At 39.7% G+C, this 20,232-nt stretch overlaps 1 protein-coding gene across 1 annotated transcript in view; it reads left to right on the top strand.

Moving 5' to 3' along the window:
- MYOM1 (myomesin 1) overlaps positions 1–20,232 on the top strand; it is a 151,454-nt gene that overhangs the window by 47,830 nt on the left and 83,392 nt on the right. The window contains exons 6-10 of the mRNA XM_021686222.1: positions 6,718–6,810; positions 8,748–8,836; positions 8,946–9,008; positions 12,982–13,146; positions 15,262–15,423. Coding sequence (XP_021541897.1) covers positions 6,718–6,810; positions 8,748–8,836; positions 8,946–9,008; positions 12,982–13,146; positions 15,262–15,423 — 572 coding nt within the window. The remainder of the gene's footprint in view (positions 1–6,717; positions 6,811–8,747; positions 8,837–8,945; positions 9,009–12,981; positions 13,147–15,261; positions 15,424–20,232) is intronic.

Raw genomic sequence — 20,232 nt, 5'->3', positions numbered from 1 at the left:
GGAGAAGCAGGCTTCCCACAGAGCAGGGAGCCCGATGCGGGGCTCGATCCCAGGACTCTGGGATCATGACCTGAGCCAAAGGCAGACGCTCAACGACTGAGCCACCCAGGCGCCCCCAGAGTGATGTGTTTTCACGAAGGAAGAGCTCAAACTCTGTCAGAGATTAAATTCCTGCATAATGTTTTGTTGGCTGGAAAAGGAGTGATTTAAAAACAAGCAAAAAATATGAAAACTCCCCCACAAAAATATGAAATGACTAAATTGGCAACTCTTTGAATCCTAGTTAAATTGAAAAATAGAAATTCTGTCAATTTTCAGTTATTCTCACTAATGGAGCTAAGAAATAGTATGGTTGGCTCCCTAAATCTTTCACATCTGGCTTTGAAATATTTTTTTTTTCTTAACAATGAGTCTATATCCCAGGGGCTCATTTTAAACAAAAATGAAGATATAGACACAAGATTTGTCTCAGGAATGATTGGGAAGCTATTCATTTACTGTAACAAGTCTTCTCAAGTTCCTGCATATCCTTTAGTGCTTGGAGGAGACAACTCCATTCTTTATAAAATTCTCCCCCTAGGGAGCGATCAGAGCATTTCACAGAAAATCCTGTTGCCTTGCAAGCCAAATGGAAAGTCAATATGAAAACAGAAGAACTAGTGGACCACTAAGAAAATAGCGAACCATACTTCAGAGAGCAAGGTTTGCCCTTGGATAAAGCTTAAATTTAGACAGCTAGCAGATAACTGAAAATTGGCTATGGCGGTAAACAAGGTCAGATCCAGGTTTTGTGGGGCATGAAGCTCATACAATTCAGGGTCACTCTTTACAAAAAAGAATGTTAATAATATAAATTAGGCAGTGAGCCTTGAGGAGACACATGTTGGTGAGAGACTGGAAGATCCATTGGCCTCCAGGTAAATCCACCCCTGGGAGTAAACTGTGTGTGGGATCAGTGTACCTTCCTGGGTATGCTGCCTTTTAAAAAATAATCGTTAAATGAAGCTCTAACTTACTTTGTAACACTGGTACAGAGTACCCAGTCTTCAATAAGCATTCATCCCCTCAACGAGCAGGAGACCCACAACCCAAGCACAAACCAAGGTTGTTGGTGATTACTTTGCAGGCATTTATGTCTTTTTGTTACTCAGCTGTAGCTTTCTGGGCCTAACACTGAGGACAAGTATGAAAGAAATAATTGGGAATGGCCTTCCTGAATAGAAGGAGGTGAATCATGGGACCAAGTTTGTGACGATGCTATCGGCATGCCTTGTAGCTGTTAGGTCCTTAGCCATGCTTTTTCTAGGGCATGTGTGCCTGGGGCCTGTTTCCCTTAGAGCCCTTTCCAAAGAGGGTTAAGTTCCAAGTTTCCACTAAGCACCCTCGGGACATGGAAGTCCCTGAGGTCTAACAAATGATATGAACAGGCAGCAGCTGCTCTTTGGCCAATCCCATGTAATGACCAAGTCTGTCTAAATGGAACCTAGAGGTTACCGAGAAAGCACTAAATGATAGGAGCACATACCACTCATCAGGGCCAGGTGCAGAGATGCCAAGGGGCACTGTCCTATTCCCAAGTCACTTTGAGAGCAGACGGAAACCTGTTTAGGCATTGGGTCCAGTAGAAAAGTTAGTTGCAAGGATGCTTCTGCACCACCACAGTGAAGCTGGCCATCCTGAAGGAGGGCTTTGTCAACACAAAAGGAAGCGTGTATATATGGTGAAAAATGCCAAAGTTGTTTTACTTAATTTAATAGGCTGTATTTATATAATAACTTGTATAATAGGCTACATATTGGTTTAAAAGAGGAGGAAAAAAATTACATTTGTATTTGTTTTACTTGCATAAAGAAACTCTGGAAGGATTTGTAAGAACCCAAGGAGAACAGCTAGCTGTGGGAATGAGCTGGGTGGAAGACAGACACGTTTGAAGGAGACTGTTCCCTGTGTACCTTTATACTTTCTGGTTCTTGGACCATATAAATGTATTGCCTATTCAGATTTTTTTAAAGTATATGAAATAGGGGAAAAGAGAAAAGTTCTCTTTTAAGAAAGGAAGGAATTGAGTTAATTTTATACTTTTTAAAAAAAGAGCCAGATTTAATTGGATTTCCAGTCCAAAGTCTAGATCAATTTTGTCAATGAAAATCTGGATTGTAGTCTGTGGGGAGATTCATGCAAACTCACTGTGAGCAATGTGTTGGTGTTAGTGAGTAGCAGTTCATTCATTTACTTGACACCCATGTTTTTGGATCTATCTGTGAATACTAGGCTAGACTGTCAAGCAGTGGGACACTTAAAATACTTGTTTGGAATTCTTCACGTTGCCCCTAAAGTTATTGCCAAATAGACACTTAAAGAAATTTGTCATTAGGCATGATAATAGTTCAAAACCTCAGAATAAAATAGTATAAGAAATGTATTTCAGAAAGAGTCTGGAGATTTGGAAAAGTCTTATTCTGTTTTTGCAAATTATGAGAATTTATAAATTCCATAATAAAATCATACATTGAATTTATTTACAAGATTAGAGTTATTCACGATGTTATTTAAAGTTAGCTTTAATTACTACTGTATTATCTTTGGAAAACAACCTACATTTAAAATAGTTTAAAATTAAAATTATTTATAATTTATAATTATCCAACATAAGGGTTTGGGGTTTTATTTTAGATTTTAGATTTTTCTTATTTACTTAAGTCCAAAGTCTAATCTAATGGGGTAGATCTCTCTCAACCAACTGGTTTTTAAAGTGGGTAATAGCTATTTATTAAAAATACAAAGTTGGATTCTAAGTAATCACAGTTTGTGGTGAGATTCAGCATGTTAAAGATCATTTTGGCATGCATTATTTGTTGATAGAAAAAAATCGGAATGAACCTTTTTGCTTGGCCATGCTGTACGCTGCCAAAGAGCTTTCACTATAACCCCTTGTTACCAAGTCAGCCCAAGATTCAGACATTTATTTGGGGGAATGAAGTCTGTGTTTTACATACATAAAGGAAGAATATTATCCTACAAATACTTAGAGTATAATGAAAGCTCATTAACTAATAAGTAGTTCATAAACTCTATGTGAAAGTGGTAAGGAAAATGGTGTACATCTGAATAGTCACAAGAATTTCAGAAGCCTTGGGGCACCTGGGTGTCACAGTCAGTTAAGACTCCAACTCTTGGATTTGGCTCAGGTCATGATCTCAGGAGCCCATGTAGTCATAGGGCTCCCCACTCAGCAGAGTCTGCGTCCCCCCACCCCCGCTCCTCCTCTACTCATGCACTCTCTCTCTCTAAAATAAATAAATCTTAGGAAAAAAAAAAGAATTTCAGAAGCCTTTTGACAAATAATCCCAAAGTGTAGGTTACTCTCCAAAATTAGCCTCTGACTAGCCTGTTTGGAATTTCACTTTCCAGAAATAACAAGCTCTGAAGAATATACAGAGCAGGCCAAAAATCTCATAGTGGAAGATAGGCAGTCTCACAGTGACCCCAAACCTGAATGACTAGGTGAAGTTCTCAAAGAAGAGAAGAGAATTGCTTCTTAACTCAATCCTTGCGTGCTGCTTTACAACAGGCTTTTCTTAAACTGCCATCCGGAGTTCCAGAGGAAAGAGTCGAAGGTCCTCAAAGTGTTGTGTATCGTGTGCATGTACATTTTAAACCAACTTCTTATGCCAGGTGGTCACATTAGAAAAGTCCTGGGTATTTAGCTGGGGGAAGGCATTAAGGTGCTCAGTGGGGTAGTACTGAAAAGCAAGGAAGGTGAGGCAACCCGTGGCAGCTACAAGATACTGTTTTAACTCAAAGTTTATGGAGATATGAACAACATTTTTGGTCAGAAGCCAAACTGAGTGTCACTAAATTGGTTGCTCAGGTACGACTTGCCATAGCCTTCGGTGTCACATTTCTCTCCTTATGCTAAAAAGAACTACTGAAGACACCCCAGCTCATGCACCCCAGCTCATGCACAAGCAAGAGGGAGCTTTTGAGTCAAGTGTGAAATTACTGAGACCAATTTCTTCTGAGGAACATGCTGCTTAACTTGTTCTACCCTGTCGTTCATCAATACAAGGAATGTTTGAAATTAGGAGCACCTAGCAGATTTCTTTTTCTAGGCCGTCTGTGGTCAAATAGCCCTGTCTGCCTGGAGCTCTGGTGAGACAGCCGGCCGAGGACACTCTGGGGCTGGCAGGGAATGGCTCGCCCTTCTGCCGTGGGTGGGGTAGAAGGTTGTGCCTCCCCACCTGCCACGCAGCTGTGATCCTCCAGCCAGTGCAACCCTCTCATTTCACATCAGAGGGAACCGAGACACAAAGAGCCTCAGTTTACTTTCTTGGCATGTGCTTATTTTAAATTAGCCATATCATGAAGTGTGTGTTTGTCAGAACTCTGTTCCTTCAGCCAAACATTATGAAGCCACAATTAATCTATTGTTACACAATAATTCTGTTCAAGCCAACTTAACAAACACTGAGTGCCTAATATTTGCCCATGACTCATCCTTCCTTGAGAGTGGGAATAGAAGTAAAAATGGATCAGACACAAGCCCCGTCACCAAGGCAATGACAGCTTAATAGAAGAGACACATATCCAACCATAATCTGGTGAATGTTCTGTCTTGCAGCTTGAACCAAGTAACACTGGTGTAGAGAGGCAGGAACAATTAATATCGTGTGGGATTTCAGGGAGGAGTTTATTGAAGAAATGGAATTTGATCTGAACCTCAAAGGATGAGCTGGGATTTTGCTAGGTGTAGAAAGAGAATGACACATTTTTAAAAGTATAGAAAATGAATATGTTTTAGGGACAAAGGGTGTGTGTGTGTAAGCTGGGGAGAGGAAAGAACTGACTGAAGATTAGTTCCTTTCTTTCTCTCCCTTTCCACCACTTTCCCTGCTCCCATACCTTGTTATAACCGTTTCCAGAAGTCTGAAGAAATAAAATGCAGCTAAACAGAGTATATTTGGAAAATGGAAGCATCATATGTTGTCACGAGCTGGATGCTTGGTTTCAAATCCCAGCTCTGCTCTCTAGCTGTGTGAACTGGGGCAAGTTATTTAACTTCTCCATGCCTTGGTTTCTTTATCTGAAAAATGATGTTAAAAATAGGCTATCTCAGGCAGTTGTTGTTAAGAATTGAATTTTCTTCTTCTTTTTTTTTTTTTTAAGATTTTATATATTTATTTGAGAGAGAGAGAGAGTGAGAGAGAGAGCACAAGCAGAGGGAGGGACAGAGGAATAGGGAGAACCAGACTCCTGCAGGGGAGCCTGATGTGGGACTTGATACCAGGGCCCTAGGATCCTGACCTGAGCCAAAGGCAGCCACTTAACCGACTGAGCCACGCCGGTGCCCCAGAATTGAATTTTCTGATCTATGTGTAAAGCACTTAGAACCTTGTTTGGCTCATAGTAAATGCTCTGTCTCAGTTGTGGTTATTAGTGTTATTTACGTTATCTGTGCACATGAAGTGGGGTGTCTGAAGGGAAAATAAGTGAAATCTAGCTCTTCTTTTGGACAGAAAATGGCTTCAGCAGAAAAGCCTGGTTGGGCACCATAGTCACTGGCTATTGAGGGCGTGAGGACGTGGTGAAGAATAATCAAGGTGCCACTTCCAGACTCAGAAGATGGTGTCTCAGGAAGGGCCCCTCCATGTGGGCCTACCCTCTGAGGGCTGAGAGGCTTAACCAGGAATAGGACAGTCAGAAAAAGGGAATCTCTCAACTCTTATTTGTCAGACTTTTTCTTTCATGATTGATATTTAAGTTCTTCCAAGCCGAGAGCCCTGCTTGCTTTTAACAGAACAAAACACTTAAATATAAGAGCTTTCGATACAATGACATTGTTTTTAACAACATGCAAGAATGTTAGTAGGAAGAATGTTTTGCTTTCATCCTACACAGACAGCCAACAATAAAACCCCCAACACAAAGCCTTCCTTTCTGTCTTGTCAACAATGGACAAGTTTTTCTTTAGGTCTTTGATTGAAGTATAATATACACACACAAAAAGTATGTATTACATATAAATGTAGAGCTTTGATGAGTTTTTGTAGACTGCACACACCCATGTCACCAGCACCCAAACAAGAAACCAAACAGTATCAGCGCCCAAGATGCATCCTTCATATCTGCTGTCTACACCCCAGGGAAATCACTCTCTTGACTTCTAACAGCAGTAATTTGGTCTTATATGGTTTTGTACTTTATATAAAAGCAATCAATATACTATGTACTCTTTTTTTAAAGATTTTTTTACTTATTTATTTGAGAAAGAGAGAGAGAAGCAGACTCCCTGCTGAGCAGAGAGCCTGACGCAGGGCTCAATCCCAGGACCCCGAAATCATGACCTGAGCCAAAGGTAGATGCTTAACTGACTGAGCCACCCAGGTTCCCCTATGCTATGTACTCTTTTGTGTCTGGCTCTTTTCATTCAACATTGTGTATATGAGACTCCACCACACTGTTGTGAATGGTCAACTTCTTCAATGTAATTTTTATGAGAGAGGAGAGGAAAGCACGCTCATCGAGAAGTTTAATTGTATTTATAGTGCATTTTATTTAATCTGCTGTAGATTTGTATTCATTCAACAGATGCTGCTGCAACCTCAGTGCTGTGTTTATGGGTGTTCCTTCATGAACAAGAATCACGTGTGTGTATGCTTTTAATCATAAAGCTATTTACATTTCAACTTACTTTGCCTTGTTTCCGTTGTCTCACAGGTATAAAAACCAGGTGCCAATCAATGTCCATGCAAACCCTGGAAAATACATTATTGAGAGTCGCTATGGAATGCACACTCTGGAGATCAATGCGTAAGAGGACGTCAGGGTCCATGTGTGTCGCTTGACAGTTGCCTGGAGAGGTGTTCTCAGTGGTTCACAACCGCTGTCCCCCTTTCTTCCAAATGCGCCATGGTCACAAAATGATCTTACGTTTGAATTTAGTGATGATGAGAAAAAAATTAATTTGTACCTTTTAGCTTATCCTTTTATATACTTGAGAGTTTTTCTTAGACATTAGTGAGAAAATAAGTTACATAAATAGGCATTTATATTTAGTTATCCTTCCCCATTCTAAATCGATATCATCAGCAGCGTTATCCTTTTTTGCCTTGAATCAGCAAAGGCCATGGAGATTGTGGTGGGTGGCAGTGAAAGTAAGCTGCACCAGGATAAATTCTCTCCTTCAGCTCCCCAGGAAGTGTAGGAAACTATGCACCTACCCTCTCAGCCTGCAGATGGAGGCAGGACTGGACAGGGGGATGTTTTAAAGCAAAATCCAAAGCAAAATTTGAAAGCCAAACCCACATCAAAATTTCTAAGTCCTCCAACATTTAATCTATCTCCTAATATGGTTTTGAATGCAATTCTGGTTATGTGGATGAAGAAGTCCCACCATTTTTAGTTCACATGAAACCATGACATGCTGAGATGTCAAAGTAAAATTTACATCATTCTGATCAGAGCAGGTGACACACATGATACTGGGTTTCAAGCAGGACCCTAGGGCCCTGGGACATTGTCCAAGCACTGACCTTGACCTAAAGTCACTTCAGTTCTGCCAGTTGGTGGTTCTACTGAGGCTGCAGTGAGCTATGTGGTTGCTTTATGATTAAATAGTTATGAGAAAGGCAACCATATTGACCTTCCTGGAGTTCCGTTGATGTCCATAAAATTTCAACGAGAAATTAGTTTTTACAAATGACACTAAATCCAGAAGGTCAACGAAGAACACAGACACTGGTTGTGATAAGACACAGAACAACCTGCTCTGAAATCTTAGCTTGTTCATCTCTGTGAGATCATTCTTTCTCTTACTCCATTATTAAACCTATCCCGATTTCTGTATTATAACTTGTAGGAACTTCTAAATGGCGCTGCTGTGCTGTGCTGTGGGCTGAAACTCCAAGTGTGACCTGAACCTTAGTTGAGTTGAGAGATAAACACCATATTTGCACTTTGAAGCTAGAACACCGAACCACACATTAGACAGACCTGGATCCGGTTTGTAGCTCAGGGAGCCTGCGGGAGTCCTGCAGGGGAGCCTGCGGGAGTCCTGCAGGGGAGGCTGTGTCTTTCCCTCTCTGTCGCCCTGTTGCCCCCAGACTGAAACTCTCCCCGAGGGGGGCCAGCAGGAAAGTTGTACCCATGGGGTGCTCTGGGAAGTTACCTGCATGGCCAGACATTTTCTGCTCCTGATACCACTTTAGACCAGTTAATCATAATACTGTTCGTGCTGTAATTTATATGCTTAACAGTTTGTTGACATGGCGTTTTTTTGGACATTTTAAATGAACCTGGGCTAGGGTCACAGTGCTGTAGGTGTCCTCCTCCCGTACTGTGCTGCTGGCTTGAAACTGTAATAGGTATCCTGCATTATATAAAATCCCACAGGGAGCTGGATCCAAGTCAGCTTCATCAAAAGTCCCCCAAGCCACGTGCTGGCCAGTGATTTGCAGTGTGCCATGTTAGCAAAGAGATCCTTGATAGAAGAACAGCTTGGGGTGCCTGGGTGGCTCAGTTGGTTAAGCGACTGCCTTCAGCTCAGGTCATGATCCTAGAGTCCCGGGATCGAGTCCCACATCGGGCTCCCTGCTCGGCAGGGAGTCTGCTTCTCCCTCTGCCCCTCCTCCCCTCATGGGCTCTCTCTCATTCTCTCTCTCTCAAATAAATAAATAAAATCTTAAAAAAAAAAAAAAAAAGAAGAACAGCTTGTAGCGATGGTCACTCATCTCCATCTGTCCTTTCAGATGTGATTTTGAAGACACTGCTCAGTACCGGGCCTCTGCGATGAACGTTAAAGGAGAGCTTTCAGCATATGCTTCAGTCGTGGTAAAGAGTAGGTTTGCTGCACTTGTTTTATTCAAAGTGTATTTTTAAAAATTTATTCTCATTGATAAAAAATAAATCAGGCAGCAGTTCACATGCATTTCTGCTTTCTTTTCTAGGATATAAGGGAGAGTTTGATGAGACTCGCTTCCATGCTGGGGTTTCCACCCTGCCCCTCAGCTGTAAGTTTAAAAATATATTTGCTAAGTGTCATCTCTATTTAAAATACATCAGAATAAGCCATTCTATAATGCTGAAATAAAAGAGAGGATTATTATAATATATGGTAGTATGTATATAATAGCTATCTATTCTGGGTTTTATTTTTTAGATTCTTTGGTTACTATTCTCCTGAATATAACTGCTTCATTCTGGTTTTATAAAAGCCCAGATATGATGGGCTAAAAATGGAAAGGGTTTTTAAGTCTTTTTATATTAAACTGAAAAAGATCATTACACAAACCTGGGCAGAGAGATTTAACCATGCTCAACACCCGCCCCCCACACAAGTCTGTCCTGTATCAGAGCATCCAGGTCAGCATCACCTCCTGGAGAAATTCATGTCTGACTCCCACTGCCACCCCCAAGTCGAGCCAGTCAGGGTTAGGCGTCCCCAGTGAGACCACGGCACCTCCACCACAGCATCCATCACGCTGGACGCTGTTAACTGTTATGTGTCTTTTTCTCCCACCGAGCTCCAAGCCACTTGAAGGCAAAGCTGGACCTTTTATCTCTAAACCCCAATGCCTGACACAGAGTAGGTGTTTGATAATGAATGAATAAATAAATACACTAATTTATGAAGTGCAATTTAAAATGAAATCTAAGGGCTCTTGGGTGACTCAGTCGGTTAAGCATCCGACTCTTGATTTCGGTTCAGGTCATAGTCTCAGGGTCGTGACATCAAGCCCCATGTTGGACTCCACACTGGGCATGGAGCCTGCTTAAGATTCTCTCTCTCCCTCTTCCCCTCCTCATCTCCCTCTCTGAAAATAAATAAATAAATAAATAAAATGTTGTCTAAATGTTCTTTAATAACAAATGATTAAAAATATTCTGATCTGTGGTAATTTGTGAACTTCAATAATTTCACCTATATCAGAACATCTTTTCATAGGAAGCAATAAAAGTAAAACCCTTATGGTTGTTCAGATAATTCAATGCTTACAGTGATCAGACTGAAAAAGGTAGTCAAGCCTGAACTTACTTTCTAAACATTAAAAATAAGTGATAGTTTTGAAAATGCTTGAGGAAGATACTTTCTCATGGGTCAGTTTTTCACCTAACTGGTTAGTTTGATGTCCGTAGATGACCTGTTCCATCAATTTTGTGGGATGGCTCCTAATTTTAATATTCCAAGTTTTAATCTTTAGTATCAATCTCATGGGCGGGTGGGAAGGAATGATCCGTAGGAGTGAGGGAGGAACACACCCCAAATCATGTTTTTCTCCCATCATTTGATTTATACTGAGATAGAATAGTTGAAAATTCTGAAACTGACTTATCTCCCATTGTCCCTAAGACAGGTTTATTAATCATTTATTTCACAATCATCTGAATGTATCCTGCTCATTCCCACTGCCGTATCAGCATCCATATTTCTCCCATTTCTCCCTTCTCCATCAAACCAGGGTCTAAAAACCCAGCTCACCCTTACTTCTCTAACTTCTTGATCTTTCAGATTCTCCTCTGACTGGTCCCTGAATTGAGTACAGTTGTTCCTAACATAGAAAACAGAGGCTTTTTTCATTTATTCAACTAATATTTTTTGAACATCTACTATGTGCTAGGTACTGGTTTAGGTGCTTGGAATATGCTGATAAATATCATAGATAAAGCTTCCTGCTCGTGGTTCTGTTCTGATAGTTAATATATATTGATCAGTTGTACCAGACAGCATACTAAGACATTTCGTTATATGCAATGATCATTTAATGCTCTCCCAAAGCTTATAAAATAGGGGTCTTTTATCTGTACTATGCAGATGAGTAAATAGTTTTAGAGAGGTTAAATCATGAGACAAAACCACACATAATGGTAGAGTAGGGACTTATAAGTTGGTCTTTCTAACTCTAAACCATATTCTATATATTTTTTTTTGGTGGGGTGGGGGAGTAGAGGAAGAGGGAGAGAGAGAATCATTTTTTTTTTAAGATTTTATTTATTTATTTGAGAGAGAGAGCACATGAGGCGGGGGAGGGTCAGAGGGAGAAGCAGACTCCCTGCCGAGCAGGGAGCCCGATGCGGGACTCGATTCAGGGACTCCAGGATCATAACCTGAGCCGAAGGCAGTCACTTAACCAACTGAGCCACTCAGGTGCCCGAGAGAGAGAATCTGAAGCAGGCTCCACACCTAGCACGAGCCGAGGCAGGGCTTGATCTCATGACCCCAAGACCGTGACCTGAGCCAAAATCAAGAGTCAGATGCTTAGCTGACTGAGCCACCCAGGTGTCCCTCTAAACCACATTCTAAGACAAGAGTTGGCATTTTCTGCCAAGGACTCCTGTAATTATAATTTGTAAACTAACTGTAATTTGTAAATTGTAAATACATTAGGATTGTAAATACTTTAGACTTTGTGGGCCCTATGGTCTTTGTCACAACTACTCAATGCCACCATTGTAACACAAAAGTCACCATAGACAGTAGGTAAATAAATGAGCATGGCTGTGTTCCAATAAAACCTTATTTATGAACATTGAAATTTGAATTTCCTATGACTTTGCCTGTGTCACAAAATAGTCTTCTTCTTTTGATTCTATCTCAACCATTAAAAAATTGAAAAATTATTTCTAATGGTACAAAGCAGGAGGCAGTCCAGATCCGGCTGACAGATTTGCCAAACCCCAACCTAACCCTTACTATTTTGTAACTCTTATCTCTACTCCCTAAGGCAGCTTTGGAGCCAGCCGGGCTTCCCAAACAGCAAGGTCTGATTGAATTATTCCCCTTTCAATCTTAGTTGGACATCATCCTATAGAAGTGGGGCAGGTGGAACCTGTGCTTCAAAGAGGAGTTGTTTCACTCCTGGTTAGCGGTTGCCAGAGCGGTTGCCTGGTTAACTGGTTGCCTGCCAGTGTCAGTCCTGGCTCCACAGGGTCATTGTGGGCAGTTAATTCGGCCTCCCTATGCTTCTGTTTCCTCATCTATAAAACAGAGAGATGATAATGGAACTTACCCGAGAGAGCTATTACGAGGTTTGAGTTAATAGATATTTAACACTGGGAACAATACTTGACACAAGTTGAACTCAGTAAATTTTAGCTTGCATTTTCAAATTAATTCTAAGAGGTGTTAGGAGGAGAAATAAAATATGAGAGGGCCTAAATTTTAGAGTCGGGCAGCTATGGGTTTGAATTTCAATTTCACACATAATACCTTTGAAACCTGGACATTAGCTGTGTATTATTTTTGTGAACTTCTCCATTCTCATCTGAAAGAGAAGGAAAAATATATCTGTGCTGTGGGGGTTTTGTAAGGATTAGAGACATGTCAAATTCAGGTACGTGGCATGGTAACCCATTAATGGAGTCATTATTTTCCCAAGCTCTTTCCCTTGAGAAAAGAGAAAATAAAACCTAGGAGGGTTTATGATGCAGGTATTTACTCAATCTATAAGTAAGATATTTCTAAGAAAAATATTTTTTAAAGTCACAATATTATAAACTCAGTTTGAAATTTCTTATAATATTTTTCTCTCACTCAGATCATTAAAGACACTGAAGCAATAAATTTCTCCAATAAGTTGGAAAACTCTATTTTTATGAGTAATTGATCTGGCTCTTTGTCTGGAGAGTACAGCAGTTGAGTTTTAAATGAACTAGGAATCTAAAAAGTGCATATATTGTGCTAAATATTTAAGTCTAAGCTAAATGTGGTATTCATTTACGTGCTATGTGAGGTATTAAGCCTGCCCCTTAAAATTCTATTCATTGCAATAATAAAAATAAATATTGAGCTTATCTGACCAATGAAGCAAGAATTTCCACTTCACATCATAATATATGGGAATGTGCTTTGTACTTCTTTATAAGACTTAATTTTTGCCCAGAGAGTTCATTTGATCAGTGTTTGTTGTGACTGCTTATTAAAATGCTAGTGTCTCTTTGATAAGAAAAAAACAAATTGCTGATGTTTGTTTTTGTTGTACCCAGTTGGCGTGACCCCTTATGGTTATGCATCCAAGTTTGAGATCCACTTTGATGACAAATTTGATGTGTCCTTTGGAAGAGAGGGCGAGACAATGAGTCTAGGCTGCCGTGTAGTTATCACTCCTGAAATTAAGCATTTCCAGCCAGAGATCCAGTGGTACCGAAATGGTAAGCCTTTATGATGAATTCTCACTTCGGTTTTATTCACAGAAGGTGGCAGACGGGGCTTGGCACCAGAGCACGAGCTTCCATAAGACTGCAGACCTGTTTATCAGAACTGGCAGAATCTGGACATTAGAAGGCATAACCTACTGGATGTTGAAAGAGTTTTTATACATATATCAAAGTAGCAGAACTTTCATAATATATTTGTGGAGGTTATAATTTCTTATCACCAAGTAATCTGTGGAAAGGATTACAAAAATGTATTTTTACAAATTGCTTATCTATTCATTTTATAAGTTAATTTTATTTAGTAAAATTAAGGGAAGTCCACTGAAGTCCAGTGGGACTATGGAGCATGGCCACTGACCCCTCGACATGGTGGGCAGAAAGCAGCATGCTCACCAAGCAGTTGGCCTGAACTTCAGGTACCCGGGGCAGTCTGGAGCATCTGGGTCCAGACCGAAGCCGGTAATGGCAAAAGCACTGTGGATGGTGAACATGGCCCTAGGGAAGGGAAGGGGCTCCAAGTGGGGGGCAGCATGGGAACCTACAGCCCAAACAGAGTCGGAGCTTGCCAGCCCACCCCTCCTTCCCCAGAGCTCATTTCTATGGCATCTGCACAAATGCTAACTTACTGACCTGAGCATCCAGACAGGAACTACCAGCAACCAGGCAGTAAACTTTGTCAGTAAAATATTACAAAATAAAATCACGTGTATAGACATTGCAGTAAAGCATATGAAGCAGTTGTTGGAATTCTTCAAAGATTTGAGAATCCCTGGTATTGAAAACTGCTATAACACTGCACAGCAAATATTCAGAGGTTTAGAAATGTAAATTAAGCTTAAAGATTGTCGCGTTCAATGAAAAAGAACACTATTTTCGTATGAAACTGTGGATGAAGCAATTATTAATAAGATAATCTTAAAATTAATTTTTCCTTGTAATTGAAGATACAGTGATAGAATGCATAAACAGACATTTGGATTATATACAAATCATTTTCAGCTTCTTGTATAACCTCCACAAGTTACAGAACATGATAGAGAAAATATCAAAATATTATTATGTAAAATTACATTTAAAATTAAATTCAGACTTATGTGAAACTGATCTATATGAAATCAAATTTTTTTAGAAATTTTGTTCCTTAAGAATCATTAGCTCTAGAGTACTAAAATTTATATTTTGAAATAATTTATCAGAAAGTTAACCCAATGTTAACTTTATAAGAATTTATCTATATAGTATAAACTATATGATATTTTTAGTATGTAATTTCTTAACAGCTGCAGTAATAGTTGCATCAGCAGAAATATCCTTCTCAAAATTTAAAGATTATCAACTCATTTCTGATCTTGCATTTGTAAAGAGTGACTGATGTTACTTTTTTTAAAAGATTTATTTATTTATTTGGTGGGGGGGTGGGGGGATGAGGGAGTGGGGGGAAGGAGCAGAAGGGGAGGGAAAGGGACAAGTAGACTCCGCCTGAGCACAGATCCAATTGTGGGGCTCAATTTCATGACTCTGAGATCATGACCTGAGCAGAAATCAAGAGTTGGCCACTCAACCCACTGAGACATCCAGGTGCCCCTCAATTATATTGACTTAAAAAGAAGTTGCCAAAAGTATAAATCTGATGACCTAATAACTGAATTTGCAGAAAAGCAAGCCTGAAATATCTTATCAATCAAGATATTACATTAATAAAAAATTATTTTTGTATATAAAATTATGGCATGAAAGTATTTTTTTGCAATTTGTGTTACCCCAATTATATATAGTAAAATATTTTTAGAGGAAAGAGCCTTATATTTTAGTACCTGTAACTGTATTTTTTTCTTTGCTTTTTGAACAGGGGCTTTGCAGTTTCATTTTGCACTGGACCCTGCAGATTATGTATTTGGCCCTGGTCCCTTCACTTCTGATACAGTATTTTTTATCAATATAAGCATGGCAGAATGGCTCAAAGCCCTAGAGACTTCTACTAACAGTCAAATAGCTTTCAATATAGAAGAAGAGGCAGAGAGAGAGAGAGAGGGAGGGAGGGATGGAAAAAGAAGGGAGTAATGGGGGGGAAACTGAGTTAATTTTCTTATGTTTTAAAAAAATTTCCAGGAGCACCTGTTTCTTCATCCAAATGGGTTCAAACACTTTGGAGCGGAGATCGAGCAACACTGACATTTTCTCATCTCAACAAAGAAGATGAAGGCCTTTACACAATCCGTGTACGAATGGGAGAATATTATGAACAATATAGTGCTTATGTCTTTGTTCGAGGTAAGACCCAGCAAAAAGCAGAACACCCAAGAATGTTTAAAACACTGAGGCCAAATCAATCTATCCAAACGTGTTTTTTGTAATGATGAAAGGTCCATTTGAAAATTCTTCCAAAATACATGGCATAGAGTTATTAACTTCCAGTAAAATTAGACCCAGTTTAAAAAGGTTAACCCTGAGGCACCAACCCAAAGGTAACTAGCTTCCGGACTGTGTTACTATTACTAATGTCAGGACTTTCTTTATCTTTAGTAAGTCACCAGTGCAGCTCTCTATAGGTGTTCGAGTAGAGATGCTACATCCCAACAATATAAAAAGCCATTTCAGTTTATGGAAGCTGCAATAGAAGAGTGATGTGCTACGGGGGATTTACTCTTTAATATCTATTTCATGGAGCAAATTCATTATTTCACTCCAGACACCTTCTTTATAGTTTCAGCTTTACTGAACTAGGAAACAAGGTGCTACAACTTAATCCTTAAGGCAAACTGTGTGATTTTAGGAGTCTTTCTTTCTTCGTCTGTGTCTTGAATGGATTGGCTGTCTGCAAGTGGGGATGTTATTTGTACACGGGATCCCAGCGCATTTGGAAGACCATTGACACAGGCTTCAGGGTCAGTGTTCTATGTTCTTTTCTGTGATGTTAGTCAGGTGTGGCCACAAGAGGAGACACAGGAGAGGCTCAGGAAAATAAAGTTTATTGCACTCACAGGTTTTAGCACACCACATAGGGCCACCTGGGGAAACATGAGCATAGGTTGGGTTGGTCAGGAGGCAGAAGGACCAAGAGGGAGGGGAGAGCTTAGGCCATGGCTTTTATTGGAGTTTCTGTGGGAAAGGCAAGGCAGGGCAGGATTAACAGTTTAGGACTGGCTAGTTTCAATCATTTTGGTACACTCTAAACTACAGGCGTGGTCCCTAGTGGCCTGCTACCTGGCCCTGGGATGATTAAGGCAAGGGAATATGGCCTCCTGGGGTGCACAAGCCAGATGGAGGAGGCATGGCTCTGGATTGGTCAGTTTGCATATCAAAGGCATGCTCCTGGCTGAGCCCTTGCTCTCTCTGAGAATTGGCTAGCCCTGGGAGGGGCAGTGTCTCCCCAGTCAGAAAGGTTTTTAAGGTGTCAAAACATCATAGTATATAGACAGCTAAAATATAAACAATATAGGAGACCTACTAATTTTTTTAAATGTCTCATACACTAAATAGAATCATAAACTCATAGGAAATTTTGATCAAAATGGAACTTTAGAGGTCAGGTGTCCTTAACTGGGATCCACAGACTCCCAAAGGGTCTATGATTAGAATTATATTTCAATATATTTAGTTTCTTTGGCAATCTCATGTATTTTATTTTATGCATTTGAAAGCATTATTCCGAGAAGGGGCCTCTAGACTTTCTTTGTCAGTCCTGCCAAAGGAGTCTATGGTACGAAAAGGTTAGGATTCCCATTCTAGTCCAATCCTTTAATTTTAAGATGCAGAAGCTGAGGTTCAGAAAAATAAAGTCATTTACCAAAGCCTCACAGTTAGTTAAAAGCAGAAGTGGACCTAGGATACAGATCTTCTGATGCCTAACCCAGGATTTTAATTAGGGTATAAGCTAAGCTGATGAAACAAAAAAGCTTATTTCTCTCCCATGTCTATCAATTCAGAAATAGGGGTGTGGTTCAGAGTCCCACGTTCCATCTACATTGTTATTCCATTGTCCCAATGGTGCCATGCCATGTTCCCATCCCAGCCTATGGGAAGAGGAGAGAAAGGACGTGCAGGGGGAGATGCAGAGTTGCACACATCACTTCTTCATGGTGAACACTTAGCCACACACACACATCTCACAGTGAGGGAAGCTAGGGCATCATGTGGCCAGTCGGGTGGCCATGTTGCCTGCTGAAGCTAGGGCTTCTAGTACTAAAAGGAAACAAACAAAAAAAAATGGATCCTGGGAATGGTTAACAGCCTACATATACCCGCAGTGAAAAATAATGATTGTGGAATTCTGTCCTGGAACAACAACTGATAAAAATACATGAATATCTACATCATCTGAAAATGTGTCAGACTTTCTCCTACACAAAAGCCTGGTGGGAAAAGTTAGCTATCGCTGAGGGAAGAGAGATGCTAGCCTCTGGATAAATCACTGTGAAGACGGACACACTGAAACTCCTCAGCAAGTAAGTTTGTGTAGACAAACCACCTGGATAAACCTGGCTAGATAAGGACTGAAAAAGCAAAGTCTTTGCCTCTGCTCTCAGTTGTCTTACCTAAACCAGACAGTGTCTCTGGAGACTCAAGAAAAAAACCTTAGTTACTGAGACCTTGGCAATTCTTTCGTGGACTTTGTCTGGGAACTCTGATATAGTCTAGGGTTTTCTCAGTAACATTTCTCAGTGCCTGTATCCAGAATTGTGGCTCTCTGCCAGATTTAGGCCAGGCTTCACATTACTGACTATAGAAAGGAAGAAGGCATTGAAATTTGAAATTTATACTTAAGGTAGTTTTCAAATCCACAAAAGAAGGAAATGGAAAGATTCTAAAATTTATCAGATGTTGGTGTGAGAGAATTGAGAAGATAAATGGGAAAGACAAAATTGGGAAGATAAATTTCAGTAATTGCTTTGTGAACTTGAGAACTTTTAGAAAATTTTTCACTTATAAGTTTATTTTAAATGATGTGTTTTAGATTCTTTTTTTTAAAAAAGCCTTTGTTGAGGGCGCCTGGGTGGCTCAGTTGGTTAAGCGACTGCCTTCGGCTCAGGTCATGATCCTGGAGTCCCGGGATCGAGTCCCGCATCGGGCTCCCTGCTCGGCGGGGAGCCTGCTTCTGCCTCTGACCCTCCCCCCTCTCATGTGTTCTCTCTCTCTCATTCTCTGTCTCAAATAAATAAATAAATAAAATCTTAAAAAAAAAAAAAGCCTTTGTTGAGGTGTACTTGATAAACTGCAAGATCCACCTATGTGGATCTGTGGTGGAAAGCACCTGCCAGTGCTTTCAGAATATTTACAGAGTGTGCAGCCATCACCTACCATCCAGGTTAAGAACATTTCCATCACCCCTAAGGGATTTCTTTGCCCATTCCCCACTGTCATCCCCAGACCAGCCCATAGGCAACCACTAACCTACATTCTCTCTGTCGGCCTTATCTGGACATTTCTGCATATAGTATTTGGACTTTTACATCTATCTTCTTTCATTAAAACATATGTTTTGAGGCTCATTTATGTTTTAACACATATTAGCAGTTTGTTCCTTTTTATTGCTAAGTAGTATGGCGATGTATGGAAATACCTCATTTTGTCCATCCATTCACCATTTGGGACAGTTGGATTGTTTCCACTCTTTGGCTATGATGAATACTGCTGCCATGAACATTTGTGTCCATATTCATGGGTATGTTTTTATTTCTCTTGGATAGAGACCTACAAGTGGAATTGCTGGGTCATATGTTAAATTTATGTTTAACTTTTTAAGAAATTGCCAACATGTTGGTTTTTTGGTAAAGATTTTATTTTTAAGTAATCTCTACACCCAACATGGGGCTCGAACTTGCAATCCCCAGATCAAGAGTCACATGCTCCAACACCTCAGCCAGCCAGGCACCCCAAGAAATTACCAGCATGTTTTAAATGACACTTCATGTGTTTTATAAAACTCTGTATATATTGAACTGCATAGGCCATTTCAGTGCATTTTTAGAGTGCTGATATTTCTGCTGCTTAGAAAATAGCTTCTGAACCAGAACGATCAGTGTATAAAGCACCATATGTCTGCAGAAACACATTCCAGAGCTGCACATATTTGGCCAGGATTTAATTACATAGGTAGTGTGTGTTCTTTGTGAAAAAAATAGATCATATAAATAAGCAAAAAACAAAAAAGGAAAGAAAGAAGAAGAAAGGCTATTCCAATGTTATTATTTTATTACATATTCTTCTAGAATTCTATATTTTATATATTCTTCCCTCCCCTATCCTCTCCACCGCATAGAGGGAAAGAGATGATAAAGTGGCAAAGGACGGGATAGAAATGTCTTGAAAAAACAATTACAAATGACAAATAAATATATGAAAAAATTCCACTAGTAATCAAAGAAATGAAAATTGAAATGATGTAACATTTTAATCTATCATATTGCAAAGATTTAAAGGATTTTTAAAATCCACTGGGATAGAGGGATGGAGGGAGGGAATAGCACACCTGTACACTGCTGATGAGTGTTAATTGTTTCAACATTTCTCAGGATGTTTTGCTACTATGTATCAATAGTGCACATTTCCAACAATTCTAGTTCTAGGAACTTAAGTGGGCAAAGGTGAGAAAAATGTTTGTATTGGGAAAAACTAGAAGAAATCTAGATATCCATCCATGGGAATTATAAAATAAAGTATAATAAATGCCCCATTGTAAACAACAGAATAACACACAGCAATGAAAACAAATGATGTGTATCTGTATTTATTGATATGGAAACATATTAACATGAAACTGCATAGTCCAGTCCCATTTTTATTTCAAAAACCATCATTTTTTAGTTCGTAAATACAGAAAAAAATCTAGAAACATCTAGGCCAATATGTTAGTAGTAGTTATCTCTGAATTATGGAATTAAAGGGGATTTTAACATATTTTTTTTGATTATCGTACATTTTACAAGCAAGCACTGCTTTTATACTAAAGATAATAGTTACTTACATTTTGACAAAAAGTTATAATTAGCTTGTGTCAGAAGTCAAGATATAAAGAGTAGCAGGCTAATCTTTCCCCTAATTAATCAAACGTACAAAAACTTTGGCATTTTGGAGGGTTGG

This window comes from Neomonachus schauinslandi, chromosome 14 (assembly GCF_002201575.2).
Source record: "Neomonachus schauinslandi chromosome 14, ASM220157v2, whole genome shotgun sequence".
In the NCBI taxonomy this organism is placed as follows: domain Eukaryota; kingdom Metazoa; phylum Chordata; class Mammalia; order Carnivora; family Phocidae; genus Neomonachus; species Neomonachus schauinslandi.
This window is presented reverse-complemented; position numbering and strand designations above follow the sequence as displayed.